Source organism: Ixodes scapularis, unplaced genomic scaffold (assembly GCF_016920785.2).
Source record: "Ixodes scapularis isolate PalLabHiFi unplaced genomic scaffold, ASM1692078v2 PGA_scaffold2__306_contigs__length_199485367, whole genome shotgun sequence".
NCBI classification, from domain to species: Eukaryota; Metazoa; Arthropoda; class Arachnida; order Ixodida; family Ixodidae; genus Ixodes; species Ixodes scapularis.
In genome coordinates, this window is record NW_024609857.1 from 119,055,649 (window position 1) to 119,071,691 (window position 16,043).

The window sequence follows — 16,043 nt, forward strand, 5'->3', positions numbered from 1 at the left end:
GCACAAACTCCACTTCCCATCAATTTCAGGCTGCGTTCAGGCACCTTTTGTTTAGCAACCTATTCAAGCCGTCGAAAAAATCAAACTGTGCTGACGACATCATGTCTCTCCTCGCTACGCTCCCAGCCGGCCTTTGGCACCTTCTCCTCCTCTTGCCTTAGTAAGCACAGTTTCTCATACCACTGCAAACGATTCGAATTCAAACTACCCTTCGGAAATAGAAGAGAACAACATGGTTTATTTTGTTGGGTGGCTGGCATCGAAGTTCCTCAAGGTTCACTCCTGTGTAGGAACATCCCATAAATGTGAGCTGAGGACTGAAAATGGGTGTTTTTCTGAAGGAAATCAAGTGCTCTTGTATTTGAGTGTGAAAGGCACTGCCAACTCCGACTTTGGAAACCTCTCAGTTCCTTCTGCTTCTTTCAGATTATTTGTTGAAGCTTGTGAGAGAGATTTTGGGGGTTTATGGCGCAATAGCTACGAGGCCATCTGCGCCAAACTAATTGAAGGTTTGTACTATAAAACAGGTTTTACAAAACGGCTAACCAAAAAGCTATAATCGGTATAAAAGGCCAATACTACCAAGAAATTCTATTACTCGTTCAAAAGAGACCAGAGGATTCTCTCCCAGAAGGAGAGCAGGATGAAATGGGATATGATGTTGAAAAAATTCAGGGAAATGAATGCGGCGCTTGGGCTCAAGACCAGGGCACAACCACAAGATATGCAAAACAGTGAGCCTATCACCACACTGATCGCAGACTGGTGGATCTTCTCCCGAAAGCAGATGCCTATGGGTTACAAAAGAGTGTCCGATTCTCAGACGGCACAACAACGTTTCATGAAGTCGGCTCTTGCATGAAGAGTTTTCCCAAACTCCCAAAGCCGGTTTGGTAACATGAAGCTTGTTACCGCACTCCATGTCCCATTCCAATTGCCAAGAATGAAGAATCGAGGACTTCACCAAGGGCTTAATATCTTGATAGGGTAAACAGGACAGAGATTGTGGAAGGTTACCGGCAGACCCTGCAAGCTTGTCGGCTTCTTCATTGCCTTGTATGCCAATGTGACTGGGTACCCAACAAAATTTTATATTTTGACCTCCATGCAAAGCAGTGTTAAGTTTATATTGAATCTGTTGTACAAGCATATTTTTAGTGTCTTTAAGAGAGCAAACTGCAAGAATCACACTTTGAGAGTCAACAAACAGGACCGCCCTCAGTATTTTCCTATTGATAATGCATTCGATCGCCATTGATACCGCATAGAGTTCCGCCGTAAAAATGCTGGCGACACAATCGAGTCGTTGAACCTTGGAAAAGCGTTCTGAATACACAGCGCAACCGACAAAAGAAGAAGTCTTGGCACCATCTGTATAAACATGAAGATAACCATCATACTTAGTTTGCAGTTCACCAAACTCTTGCATAATTACAGCATGAGAAATGCCGTGCTTGTTGAACTTCGCAAGAGACCAGTCAGATTCAACTCGCTGTGCTTTCCAAGGTGGAATACCGTTGACTTTCCTAACGAGGCCGACCTGGCCCAGAGGAAGGTGCAGAGAAGTGCGAAGATGTTCAATACGGAAGCTTAACGGAGTCACAATGCTTGGTTTATTTTCAAAAAGGCGAAAGAACCTTGACCTTGTAAGTGAAGAGTATGTCGGATGCTGGGGGTCGGCCAGAATCTTATAAGCATATGTTAGACTAAGATATGTACGTCGTTTGTTCAGGGACAGCTCATTGGATTCTGCATACAAACTGAGGACGGGCGACGTCCGGAAGGCTCCTGTTGCCAGTCGCAAGCCGAGATGGTGAACTGGGTCCAACATTTTAAGGGCAGAAGGCCGAGCCGATCCATACACTACTGCACCGTAGTCAAGACGGGATCGTACAAGGGCGTTGTATAACTGCAGGATACATTTTCTATCAGACCCCCAAGACTTGTGAGATAAAACTTTCAAAAGGTTTGTGGAGTGAAGGCATTTTTGCTTCAGAGCTTTAAGGTGGGAAATAAAGTTAAGCTTTTTATCAAATATTACACCAAGAAATCGGTGCTCCTTTTTCACTGGAATAGGTGTTCCATTTAATTTCAGGGAGGGATCCAAAGACAGCCCGCGTCGCAAAGAAAAAGGAACACAGACCGTTTTTGAAGCAGAGAACTTGAACCCATTTTCGTCGGCCCACTTGGACAATTTGTTTATGGCTAACTGCAACTGGCGCTCACAACTAGAAAGGTTACAGGACGATGATGAAATCTGTATATCATCAGCATAAAGAGAATACGAAATAGATGGTGGCAGCAGTCGTGCGAGAGAATTCATTGTCAGCACAAACAAAGTCACACTTAAAACACCCCCTTGAGGGACTCCATTTTCTTGAACAAAGGAGTCAGATAGGGCTGAGCCGAGACGAACTTGGAAAGTCCTGTCTGTCAGATATTCCTTTATGCTTCGCAGCATACGGCCCCGGATATTACAGGCATACAAGTTTCGGAGAATCCCATACCTCCACGCTGTGTCATATGCCCTTTCTAAGTCGAAAAAAACCGCAACACAGTGCTGCCTGTTTACAAATGCCTCACGTATCACAGTCTCCAGGCGAACTAAGTGGTCAAGGGGAGATCGACCTTGGCGAAATCCGCATTGATTGTTATCAAAGACCCTCTGGCTTTCTAACATGTAGACCAGTCGCCTGTTTATAAGCCTTTCATATGTTTTCCCAAGGCAGCTTGTGAGTGCAATTGGGCGATAGCTTGATGGCTGTGAGGAGTCTTTGTTAGGCTTTAGGAGGGGGATGATATGTGCGTGTTTCCAAGCCTGAGGGAAACATGCCTTTTCCCACAAAAGATTAAAAAACAGGAGAAGGTTTTCAAGGGATTCTGGAGAAAGGCGGCGCAGCATTTCATAATGAATTCCATCGGGACAAGGGGCAGAGCTTTCTCACATTAAGAGCCATCTCAAGCTCGCATCGCGTAAATGGTTGGTTAAACGATGCCGAGTTTCCTCCTGACATGACAAGCTTTTGTCGTTCCGCACGAACTTTTAACTGTCCGAAGGAAACACTGTAGTTGGCCGAACTAGATGAATTATAAAAATGTTCCCCGAGTATGTTACCAATATCTTTTAGAGACGAAGAAGGAGCATTAAACGTTGGAATGGCAAAGCACCTGTAATCCCCATTTACTTTCCTGTATCTGTCCCAGGCCTCCTTGGCTGGGACAAAGCTGGTTAAAGAAGAGAGATACTTCATCCACGACTTCCGCTTTGCCTGCTTCCTAGTCCAACGAGCCTTGGCTTTTCGTCGCTTGAACTCAACAAGGTTGCTTGAAGTGGGGTATCTGCGAAATCTGCCCCACGCCTTATTTTGGTCCGCCCGGGTTGTGGCACACTCCTTATTCCACCAAGGTTTACATTTTTTGGGTATATTACCAGATGTTTGTGGAATGGACTGCTGAGCAGCCTTTAGTATCTGCTCAGTAACATAAAGTGTAGCATTCTCAGGGGACATAGACGAAAGAAGCGAAGGATCTAAAGTGGAGTGAAGATTAAAAAGTGCCCAGTCTGCCTTGTCTAACTTCCACCTAGGAACCCGCTTTAAAAGATTAGGCAATGGAACGGTACTTTCTAAAACAACTGGATAATGATCACTTCCAAAAGGGTTATGGAGAACCTTCCATGAAAAGCAAGGAAGTAATGAAGGTGAAGCGATAGAAAGATCAATAGATGTGAATGTGTTGTGTGCCGCACTAAAAAAAGTTGGCTCTCTCCCGTTAAGAAGGCACAGCCCAGAAGACAATAAAAGACGTTCAATTACACCACCACGGGAGTCCTGACGGGTACTACCCCACATGGGATGATGAGCGTTAAAATCACCTAAAATTAAAAACGGTTGAGGAAGCTGTCCAACAAGTCCCTGCAGCTCTTGAAGATTTAAAGGAACATTTGGTGGTAAGTATAAAGAAACAAGCGTTACAAGGCGGTCCACGAGGAGACGCACTGCAACTGCCTCCAGAGGTGTGCGGAGTGGGACTTGAGAGCAAGCGACTCCACTCTGCACAACTACTGCAACGCCACCTGAAGGAGTGGAAGCGGAACGGTCTTTCCTGAAAACCTGATGGCGCCTTAAAATGTTAAAAGAATTAGAGTGAAGATGGGTTTCTTGCAAGGCAAGAGCGATGGGTCGAAGCTCATCCATGAAATGATTGACATCATCAATATTTCTTAAAATACCGCGACAGTTCCATTGCATAAAATGTAACTTCGCCATCTATTAAAAAAGTGTGTAAATATGTAAATATAAGAAGATAAAACCTGGTAAAATAAATAAAGCTATGGAGAGCCAACTCGAGCTAGGTGGAATATGTGACCACAATACGGCAGCTATTGGGGTCATCACTTGGGCGCTACTACAGGTTGCTTCTTTTTAGATTTACGAGAAGCTGTCTCCCATTCCATACCATCCTGGTCAGACCCAGGAGTAGACTGACTGTCAGCATCAGTTGGTATCTCCATGTCCTGGGAAGTGTCCGATGGATGGAGTATGACGGAGCTGGTCCGGCCTGGTACGCGCGGGGGAAAACCCCGGCCACGACCGGATGGAGGAGTGGCGGAAGAACTGGGCGAGGGGTCACCCAAGTTCGTCTTGACACCTCCTTTCACAGGAGCTGCATGGGTACCATGCTGCTCCTTCAGTAGGGGGACCCTCTCCACCGAGCAGGAGCGAGAAGCTCGCTCCTCCCTAGGAGGGGACCTAGGAGAGGGGGAAGGCGCGGCTGCTGCAGGCCTGTCCTTGGATGGAGGGGCAGCACGCGTGCCACCACCAGGGGTTGGAGGAAGCTGCTGCTGCCCCTGTCGAGGAGCTGGGGCCCTGAGGTCGGCCGCCAAGGTCTCGGGAGAGACCTGCGTGGCCCTCGACTTTGAGCGTGGTGCAGGGCCCCTGCGCACCACGTCGGCAAAACTCCCCTTTGACACAAAGGAGAATCGTTTTTTCGCTTCCGAATACGAAATGTTCTCTTTCACTTTAATGGCAAGGGTGTCTTTCTCTTGTTTCCACGAGGGACAGGTACGATAGTAAGCGGAGTGTGGTCCACCGCAATTAACACAGTGGGCCACAGCCTCCTCACAAATGTCAGAAACATGGCCCTGACTGCCACACTTTGCACATGTCTCCTTCCCTCGGCAGCTGCGTGCTCCGTGACCAAAACGTTGGCAACGGAAGCACCGCTGGGGGTTGGGGACGTAAGGGCAAATGCGGCAGTTCAGGTATCCTGCCTTGACGATCTCTGGGAGCGTGTGCTTCTCAAAAGTAAGAATAACATGTTTAGAAGGAACCTGTTCACCATTTTTCCGAAACATTATGCGTTTAACGGCGACAACGCCGGAACTTTTGAGTCCCTCGAAAAGTTCTTCTTCGCTTGTGTCCAGAAAGTCGTCTTCAGAGAGGACTCCACGAATGGTGTTGAGTGTGCGGTGAGGACTCACCGACACCTTTACGTCAACAATGGTGGTCAGGTTGAGGAGTGCTTCGCTTTGCTTTTTTGTGTTTACCTCCACAAGGAGGTCTCCAGAGTACAGTTTTTTTGCCTTGTAGGAAAACCCTACAAGGTGCTCTAGAACTTTGGCTACAATGAAGGGTGACATCTTTGCAACTGTCTTGTGTTCATCAAGAGAGTGAACAACAAAAAACTTTGTGAAGGATTCTACATCGGGATCTTTGTCAATGGTTTTGTGTTCAAGGCAACGCCTTTTAAGGGCGTGCCCTGAACGGGGTTTAGAGGGGTGGGGCGCCATAGAAGGGCAAAGAATGTTCGGAATCCGCGGTGCACCGCCCACCACCGAGCCCAACAAGGGGTTAGGTAACGCACCATAACAAGATGAGCTTGGCTGGAGACGTTACGCTAACAGTGCTGCCGGGAAACTATACCCAAGTGTGGGTCAAGACAGAGGTCTATTGCCACCCAAGGTTAGCCCTTGCCGCCAAAGAGGGGTGAAAAAGGAGTAAGAGAAATGAGAGAGAAGTAAAAGAAACAGGAAAGGTAAAGGTGAAAGATTGGAGGGGATAGTAGAAGAAAAGGCGACTAGACTGAATCATCCTGGCCGGGCCTTACCAGGGCTCCCGTCTATGAGAAGCGGGGGCCGAAGTGGTGTATTGCCTCACGCGGGGGGCCTCGAAGGGTCCAAACCTGCCCCGGGCTCGGCTCAACCACCAGGATTCCCTTTTCCCCAGACACGGGAAAGCCACGCACAGCCATACGTGGGCGGGCGAACCCGCATGGCTTGGGGTCCGTGGAGACGCCACTCTCCAAACACCTGCTTTCACAGGTGCCCCCTGCGGGGTGTTGAAGCTTGTGAGGAAGTCTTCAAGACATGTATCAACAACCTAATTTCAAAGGAGAGCATAGGGCATACTCGATCTTTCTATCCTTTTTCACCAGAAGATTCCAAAGTCTCTGACTGTATGTGACGAAAGTGTTTATGATGATTTGTTTTCTCTGAGTGCCAGAGCCAGGCTGCACTGGTTCGCGCGGAAAAAGAAAGCTTAACTATTTAATACAGCAGCAAAGTGTAAAGCTAGGCAGCAAGTGCACAGGCTACGTACGTGAGACCACCCAGAGTACTTTTTAAAGCAGTGCAAGCATAGGCATAGACTACGGGGGGGGGAGGGGGGGGGGGGCAACGGGGCTTGTGCCCCCCCTAGTGAAATCCGGGGGGGGGGGGGGGGGGTGAGCAAAAAGGCAGAGCCCCCCCCCCCCCCCCCGGGCCCGGGCCATGATCCTTACCGAGACGCTGTTTATGTGCCATGCAATGAGCTTCTAGTAGTAGCAGCAAGTAAACAAAATGACGCGCACGTTGCCTTTGTTGACAAAATGGAATTCCAGCGTGTTTTCATTAGCTTCAATCTCTAATTCGCAGGCGCAGGCGCAGGGATTGAAGATCCCTGCGCTTGAATGGACCCCGAAGCGATAGGATCTACCTTTCGCTTTGGGGTTGAAGTGGTTTGTGCCACTCCAGATGAGGTTGAGGGGGGCTCAGGGGGGGGGGGGGGGGGGACGCAGGTCGTCCGTTGACGTCTGCGTTCCCGTTGACACCGTCGACCGCGCCGGTCCCCTGCGCGCGGCCTCGGCATAAGAGCCTTGAGAAATAAAAGAATATCTTTTCTGTGCTTCTAAGAAATATTTTCTTTGGCCTTTAGTGAGAGAATTTCCTTCTCTCTCTTCCACAGGGGACAGCTGCGAGAATACGCTGGGTGTGTTCCTCGGCAGTTGACGCAAAGATGGGTATTGTTGCCACAGTTGTCGGAAGGGTGGTCAGTGCTTGCACATTTTGCACAGGTGGCTTTTCCTCTGCAGGTTAGTGACCCATGTCCAAAGCGCTGGCAGCGGAAGCAACGCCTTGGATTGGGGACGTAGGGGCGGACTTTGCAGTTGAGATACCCGGCTTTAACAGTGGAGGGGAGCGTTGTCGAGTTGAACGTTAGCACAATGTGCTTTGTGTCCCGTTCTTCACCGTCGCGACGGATAGTGATACGTCGCACAGCGACTACCTCTTGATCTTGAAGTCCCTCGAGTATCTCGTCGGTAGATATTCCAAGGAGATCATCTTCAGAGATGACACCCTGCGTGCTGTTCAGTGAGCGATGTGGAGTCACTGACACTTTGTAATCTCTTACTTGGTTGAGTGCAAGAAGTGCTTTGCTTTGCTCAGCATTTGTGACCTCCACAAGCAGGTCGCCAGATGGAAGTTTTTTAGCTTTAAAGGATTTTCCTATCACAGTTTCTAGGGTCTTTGCGACCAAAAAGGGGGAAAGCTTTGCAAGTGGTTGATCTTCGTTCTCCGAGTGCATTACTATAAATTTGGGAAAATTCATGTCTCTCAAGGTAAGGCTTGTTGATGTTGTCTCTTCGGTCCGGACCCTTTTCGGGGCCCGATCAAGGAAAGATTTAGCTTCAGTACCCATATGAATGGGAAAAGGATTTCGGCACCTGAGGTGTGCCACCCACCATCGAGCCCAACTTAGGGAGTAGTCAGCAGCCCATAACAAAATGGGCTTTGCTGGAACCGCTGATCTACTAGCACTTGCCCAGGTGCTATACCCAAGTGTGGTTAGGATAAGGGTATCTGCCACCACACAAGGTTGGCCCTTGCCGCCAAAGAAGGTGAAACAAAGGGAGAGGGAAGGGGAGAAAAGAGAAAGAGGGGATAGTAGAAGAAAAGGCGACTAGACTGAATCATCCTGGCCGGACCTTACCAGGACTCCCGTCTACGAGAAGCGGGGGCCGAAGTGGTGTATTGCCTCACCCGGGGGGCCCCGAAGGGTCCAAACCTACCCCGGGCTCGGCTCAACCACCAGGATGCCCTTTTCCCCGGACACGGGCTCGCCACGCACAGCCAGACGTGGGTGGGTTTTAGCCACTTTTTACTCAGGGTCTATGGTGTCGCCAATGTGGCTGGGGTCCGTAGTGACGCTACTCACCAAGCACCTAGCACCTAAGGTGCAGGCGCCCCCATGCGGGGCTCGGGGTCCGTGGAGACGCCACTCTCCAAACACCTGCTTTCACAGGTGCCCCCTGCGGGGGCTATCGAGTGCCCTGAGCAAAGACTTGAGGACTTGGGGGCAGAAGAATGGGCAATAAATTCTGCTTAGAGCAGAGCGCGGGCTCTGCCCATGCTACCCGATGCAAAAGGAACAGCCGACAAATCCAGTATGAGCCTTGGATTGAATTGGATTGGACTCGGGACGCAACACTAGGCTAGATCCAGTTAGAGCTACTAGCTTTAGTAACTAATGCAAAGCTGCAGACCCCAATCAGATCCAAGCCTTAAGCCGAAAGTATCCGAAAGTGTGCATCTGGTGGCCATACTGCCATTCGGTTATTGACGTGTGTGGTTGAGCGTCGTGTTTTCATCATGTTTCTGGAAGTGGCCTCGTCACTGACGATGTCGACGGCAAGAAAATGCTCGTTTAGTCCGGACTGGACGAACCCGAATATTTCGGAATATGCAAGTTGGATTAAGCCCGTGCAAAATGATCCTCACAGTGCTCAATGCCTTGTGTTGTAATGGTCTTTTATGTTTAACTGCCTCTACTGTGGTCAGGGAAGTTCACCTGATATTGTCAGGGAAAATCTGGAAAAGTCAGGGAATTTCAAAATAATATTTTGCTAGACACCCTGATAATTTACAACTTGTTTTTTTCCCAGAGAGTTCAACAACGTCGACCCCGTGAAGGAAAACAAGTATCTAGTCTGCCTCTCAATGCTCCTGCAGCTGTTCTCCGTCTGCAGGGAATGCCTAGCCCCGACGCAAACGAAACTGACAGGAGAGGGGACTCTTCTGCATGCTGTGATCACATGTGTACGGGGTCACATCACTGTGGGAGAATCAGCCCAGAGTAAATGGCAAGGCACTCATGAGTATCCTCCTGCCTGCTGCGATTATATACGCCGGGGCCAGCCCTACACAAGTTCTACGCCTCTTGAGTTCGATAGGCATCGCTGTCATCCATAAGAGCCTGTTCTTCCAAGTCCAGAGATGTCTGGTGTTCCCTGCTGCTGCAAAGGTGAACACATGGGCCTACAATACTGTTGGTTAAATTCGGTGGTTGAGACTGACATTCAATATTTCCATTTCAAAGGTCTGGAAAGCAGAACAGACTACCCTTCTGAGAGCGATGAAGGGTCACAGACTTCACCTGGCAGGTGATGGTCGTGCTGATTCCCCCGGCCACACTGCTAAGTATGGCACATATACACTGCTCGATACCAACGTCAACAAGATCCCCCATTTTGAGGTTCTTCGGGTAAAAACAGGCTAATTAGAAAATTTCTTGGTCACTGCTTTGCTTAATTGAGATATGAATTTCGTTGTCTTTTTCTTCTACACCAGTCGACAGAGGTCAGGTCCAGTAATCACATGGAGACAGAGGGCCTCAAGCATTCTTTTGACTACCTAGAAAGCTGCGGGTTCTGCCCACATGTGCTCGTGACAGACCGACACTTCGGAGTCAATGCACTGATGAGGAACAACTACCCAGACACAAAGCACCGATTCGATGCATGGCATATTGCCAAAGGTAACAATTTCCCAGCTAATAATTAATTAATTTATTTAAGAGCCTGCCAACTGCCTATAAAGAGGCCAACTAAACACTCGATCTACCAGAAACAAAACATAAATTCAACATCTTGGCAAGGATGTAAAAGTAAGTATAGACCGTTCCATTAGGGTCATAGCAGAGAGGGTAAAAGAGAAAAAAATGCACTCCCCCTCTCACCCCGCGTTTCGTCCGCTCCGCCGAGTGGGCTGTAGCTAGCGTCCGGCTGGCGTGCAAACTCTGTTTAAAATCGCGTCATTTTGGAACTTTCAAGCGCAGATTTTGGTATGCCAGTTGTCGTGTTATACTATGCTAGACAAAAAGACTCACAGGGTCCAATTGCGCTGTTACCTGCGTGCAAATAAAAAAAAATATAGGAAAAACTGTGTCAGATTGGCCGGTCTCTTTGGCGAAAAGTAAATTCGGTTGCTGTACCTTTTCTACTATACAAAGTTCGTACTGGTGTAGTCGTTTAGCGACCATGAGTGGAAGTCTGAAATAATAAATAAAACGTGCTCTCCTGCCGCAATACACGCAGTAGTTGAGGGTAGTAGTGCCGGCTCACTCAACTGCTATTTAAGTAACGGAAAAAAGATATGCTAGTTGATCATTTAGCAAAATAGAACAACAGAGAGCTATAGGCTGATTTTGGAGTAGCCACAACTATTCTAAGAACGCGAACCACTTCATAACGGTAGCCACGAGCGAGAGTTCGATGTTCGGCAGAGCCCGCCGATACAGCCCAAAGATGGAGAACGGCAACCTCCCGGTTTGTCGCCTGCTAGCGGAGTCGTGCGCGTGCCCTCTCCCTCGTTTTGCCCCGCCGAACCCGCTGAACTTCCCGGATGTGTGGAGAGGGCGCTGCGGTCGCACAAAATGGTGCCGCCCAGAGAGCGCTAAATGGAATGGTCTATAGAAGCAGTGGAATCTGTGAGTGCTTCTTCACAAGCCACCAACCTCTCCCAATGAGGTTGGTGGCTTGAGAAGTTAAGACCCTTCCCTGTGGGCATGTCACGGTGAAGTTTGATTATAGGTTTGACCAGCATAGGCAGACTGAGCAGATTTTGGAGATGTTTTAGAGTAAATTTACAAAAGGTTTCAGATGTTTACCATACCAAGAGGCGGAGCTAAACAAATGCCACCACATTTGCTATAGGGAGTATGCAGCACCTAAAGGGGATGCGACGCTCCGCTGTGTTATCCGCGAAATTACCACCAAGAATAATTTAGCAATACTCTCATTGCTGACATCAGTGCTATCTCACTGGTGTTGCCTCCATGTCGTCGAGGCAAAGTGCTGGTCTATGGATCCGCAGTTAGTGGGTTCAAATCCCAACCAAAGTGCTCGCAATATGAGAGGCGTATTGCAAAGAAGGCACCTTGTAACTTAGATTTAAGTAAGGGTTCCATCGTAAGTTGCACAGGTGTTTGAAATTAATCCTCAGACCTGCATCGGGACATGCCGGAGGCACTTCGTTGCTTACGCATATAACCCCCCCCCCCCATCGTCATTTTCTATCGGTGGTCCTGTAGGCAGGCCCATAGCCAAAATATTGTTTCGGGGAGGGGCCCGCCTATGACAACACGCCTTAAATGGAGGAGGGGAGTTCCCAGCAAAACTAAGGATTTTGGGGGGTCACAGGCCTCCCCCCTGGCTACGGGCCTGCTTGAAGGATTGGGCATTATGAAAAACAGAAGCTTATATCACAGTGAACAATCCTCATAATTATTTGCCCAGTTTACAATGCAGCAGTTCATTTTTGTCATCTTTGTGTTCCGTGTGAAGCCTACACAATAGTCTCGTCTACCCATCAAAGAGATTCCCTATGAGTTGTCCGTAGTGCAACTATCGTGTTGCGCACTTCTTATTTTGAACATAGTTTCTAAATCGTCATGTCAAATTTGTGGTTAGTCAGCTTGCCATCCATGTATGTTTTCGAATTTCTAGGCAGTGGGAGCAAGATGGCCATAGCAGGGAAGACAAAACGGAACGACATTCTCAACAAATGGGTGAAGACTGTTCGAGCACACGTGTATTGGTGTGCCCAAACCAGTGGTGACGACGGCGCACTGGTACTTGCCAAGTGGACGTCAAAAATGAGACATGTCATCATTGTACACCAGCACCCGAACCCTCTGTATCTTGAACGTATGCACGCCCCACTCGCAGACCGATGGTGGCTTCATGAAGGCAAGAGCAAATGCTGTCGGAAATATTTGTAATTCTTTAAAAAATAATAGCGAGCTAGGCATCATTAATAAAAATTTCCGCTTACCTTGTCTCATGCCGCACTGTAATAACATATAGAAGAGTCAACTGTGGAGGTGCTAGGCAACATATAGCTTCAGGAACTGGTTCAGTTGGCTGTAGCTTGCTTTGTATGCTAGGACAAATTTAAAAGAAATTATTCAGTCAGAGCGCAATCAAAAGCTGCCGGTTAAAGAAGCGCATACAGATAGACAAAGCTGAAGAACGGTCATGGAACACTTTCTGCGCTTGATTGGATTAGCTAATGACATCCGAGGGGCGACCAACACAATGATGTTGGGCTGCCAGCACATTGGCTTCCATTCAGCATATTGGCCGGCAATGCCGGCTGCACTTTCACTTTTTCTTGGCGTGCATGTCAACCTGGAAAACTTGTGATTGCAAGGAAATTTTGAATCATCTGGTCAAGTCTGAGAATTATCAGGGGAAACAGTAAAAAAGTTGGCTACCTTTTAAAAATTAACTGAAGGTGGCACGGCAGTGTTTAACGAAGCCCGACGGACGCGGATTGGCACAGCTATGCTGAATAATGTTGCAGGAATGCAGTGCAAGCCGCCACCTAATTAAATGGGAAGGGCAGCTGTAACTCCTAGCAAGCAAGGCAAGCACAATGGCTATTTGTCAGGGAATTTTATTCCCAGCTTGCATTTACTAAAGTTGCGTACAAAATATACTTTGGCGAAAACTTACCTCTTTGTGTATTTCGGTTTTAACGGAAATGAAGTGGGAGCCGTCCTGCACAGCCGATATGCGATGCAGACGATGCGTGTGCAGCGCGGTCGCACGGTCCGTGCGGAAGGCCACGTGAACCTTTGTATCTCACGTGGTGTGTGCATGCTCTCGACGTCGACAACGCCGACCATAAACGCCGACGATACAATGTTGACCATCCTTCACGAAGTTTCGGTTTCGTTTTTCGATTTTGGTTATTTTAAGATTACACGAAAATTAAATTACTTTTCGGGGAAAACAGTATATAGGGTCGTTTATGAGTGGTTTGCAAGGTAATATCATCCATTAACTCCAAATTTTCAAAATTGAGCGGAGTTGCCCTTTAACCCATTAATGCCCCATGTTGCATATCTGCAACACAGACTTCAACTGCTCAAGAAAAATACATCGGGCCCATTTTGTGACAAAAAGTTGTCAGTGCTCTTCTCAGTGGGCATTTCTCAATCCAAGGAGTTCAGATTTTCACCACTAGGGGCAGCGCTGTGCTCGCAGGAATCGTTTGAAAATGGCGTCCTCCACGCCGTGCGGGAGTTCTCAAAACCAGGTATGTTTACATTTCCACAAAGAACCTAAAACTGAAAATAGGAGCTCTATATTACCGGAGGAGCCTCTAGGAATGTCCTTCGCGTGAATCGCATGCAGAATCTCGCATTTCATACATTATATGAAGCTGGATATTTTTTATTCCTGGCATGTTGCAAATGTGCAACAGTGGGCAGTGAATGTCACTTCACACGGTTGTTGCATATATGCAACATTCGCTTTTTTTTCAATTTTCGCTACAATTTTGTTGTTCGGTTAGGTAATACCTTTCAGCTGTCATTTCGGGATGTTGTTTCACTCTTGGTAATTTGTTCTTATCCCATCTACAGGCCGTCATTGCACCTTCAGCCTTCTATGGTGTGCCAAGGACAAGACCAAAGCGGTTCCTTGGAAATGACAACCTGCTGGACAACATCGATTGCAACGAGAGTGATCTCTCGGGTGAAAGCAGCAGCGAAGAATGCGAAGCAATCACTGAAGATAGCAGCGATGAAGACGTCGAGAGCACTGACGCTAATGTTGAGACAGGAGTTGCTAAGGGGGACCTGAAAGGAGCCTATGCGAACAAACGCTACACATGGAAAAAATGTGCGTTTGACCAAGCTGGCACAGACTTTGAAAATGACTTCCCTCTGCCTCCTGCTGAACCCCTGTCAGCGAAGCAGCTTTTTGACCTGTTTGTTTCGAGGAGCATGCTGGGACACGTTGTCGAAGAAACCAACAACTACTATATGCAGAAGCACGGAACACCCCTAAACATGACAGTCGAAGAGCTCACCTCGGTTCTAGGAATGTTTTTTCGCATGGGACTTGTGGATATGCACAATGTACGTGCCTACTGGGAACATGGAAGCCGCTATGAGCTGGTTGCACAGGTGATGTCGCGCAATCGATTTGAGAAGATTGCTGGTCACTTGCATTTTGCTGACAACGACGGTGCAACAGACGAAGTGAAACAAGACAAATGCTGGAAGCTGCGACCATGGCTGTCAGCACTGCGGGGAAACATGCTGAAAATACCTCAGGAATGCAAGTCATCCGTCGACGAAATTTTGATTCCTTTTCGTGGAAGGTCGCAAATTCGTCAGTACCTTCCAAACAAGCCGAAGTGCAAGTGGGGCCTCAAGCTCTGGGCTCGTGCTGGCGAGTCTGGACTTTGTTACGACTTTGACATCTACCAGGCATGCAGCAAGGGAGCCTACGGAGACCAAGAAGGATATCAGTTAGGCCTTGGTGCGGGAGTGGTGCTTCAGTTGTGTTCAAGTCTCCCTGAACGGGACAACAATCTCATCGTTGCTGACAACTTTTTCACGGGACCACACTTAGTTTGCGAGCTAACGCGGAGGGGTATCTCGTACATTGGAACTGTGAGAGAGAACAGACTGCAGTCGTGCAAACTAATGGATGAGAAGGCAATGAAGATGCAAGGTCGTGGCACGTGTGATTCATGTGTCGCATCATGTGGTGACAGAAGCATGATAGCTGTAAAGTGGTTCGACAACAGACCGGTCACACTTCTTTCTAACTGCACTGGTGTGGAACCGGTCACCTCTGTAGAGAGATGGGACAAGAAAGAGAAGTCTCGCATCTCAGTTGAATGTCCAGCAATTGTACCCGAGTACAACAGATCGATGGGTGGTGTTGACCTACTAGACAAGATGTGCTACAGCTACAGGTTTTCCATACGCTCGAAGCGGTGGTACATGTACATATTTTGGCACACCGTCAAAATTGCTGCTGTGAATGCGTGGTTTCTGCACAAGCGTCACTCACTGCAGCAAAGGGAATCTTCCAAGCCTCTGCGAGAATTTCTTGCGGACCTTGCCACGAGCTTGGTTTTGTACAGGAAGCGTCCGCCTGGCCGCCTTTCTCGAGAGAATCTTCCCTTGGTGAAGCGGGCGTCACCACAAGTTCCACGCGACGTAAGAGGCGATGGTAGCCATCATTGGCCCATTTGGATGGACCGCCGCAACAGATGCAAGTTGTGCACAGGAGGCTACAGCTACGTCGCTTGCTCAAAGTGCAATGTTCACTTGTGCATAAACAAAGACCGGAATTGTTTCGTCGATTTCCATCGGGGTTAGGTAACTTATCCATGCTAGGAAGCACGTCTTTCTATGTTTTGTTCATCACTGCTGTGCCTTGTTTGATAAAATAAACTTCTTATATATGGCTAATATTTTGAGATATTCACTTACTGCCCAGTGTTGCAGATATGCAACAAGCTATAGTAGACAATTCGTAGCACTTATGAAATTTTTTTTGGCCCCTGTGTCTATATTTATGTTCAGTGACCCTGTATTCAATATATTTTTCAAATACTCTCACTATTTTTTGCACTGGGAAGCAATGGGTTAAAGGCATGATCATAATATTCCATTGCTGCTGAAGGTCACAATATTCCA

General features: G+C 48.0%; 1 protein-coding gene and 1 pseudogene across 1 annotated transcript; both read left to right on the forward strand.

The window, feature by feature from the left end:
* The first annotated feature begins 227 nt into the window (after positions 1 to 227).
* Positions 228 to 6,603, forward strand: LOC120844089 (annotated as a pseudogene).
* A 6,824-nt stretch (positions 6,604 to 13,427) lies between these two features.
* Positions 13,428 to 15,815, forward strand: LOC115328033 (piggyBac transposable element-derived protein 3-like). Its single transcript, XM_029989119.4, has 2 exons — positions 13,428 to 13,639; positions 13,968 to 15,815. The coding sequence occupies exons 1-2, from the start codon at positions 13,601 to 13,603 to the stop codon at positions 15,720 to 15,722; spliced, it is 1,794 nt and encodes a 597-aa protein (XP_029844979.1). The 5' UTR covers positions 13,428 to 13,600; the 3' UTR covers positions 15,723 to 15,815.
* The last annotated feature ends 228 nt before the right edge of the window (positions 15,816 to 16,043 follow it).

What these genes read in the sequence shown, in the direction of transcription:
- LOC115328033 (XM_029989119.4), top strand. Translation starts at nt 13,601, where the DNA reads ATGGCGTCCTCCACGCCGTGCGGGAGTTCTCAAAACCAG. An exon ending in GCGGGAGTTCTCAAAACCAG is followed by an intron (nt 13,640 to 13,967) that starts GTATGTTTACAT and finishes TCCCATCTACAG; the next exon opens with GCCGTCATTGCACCTTCAGC.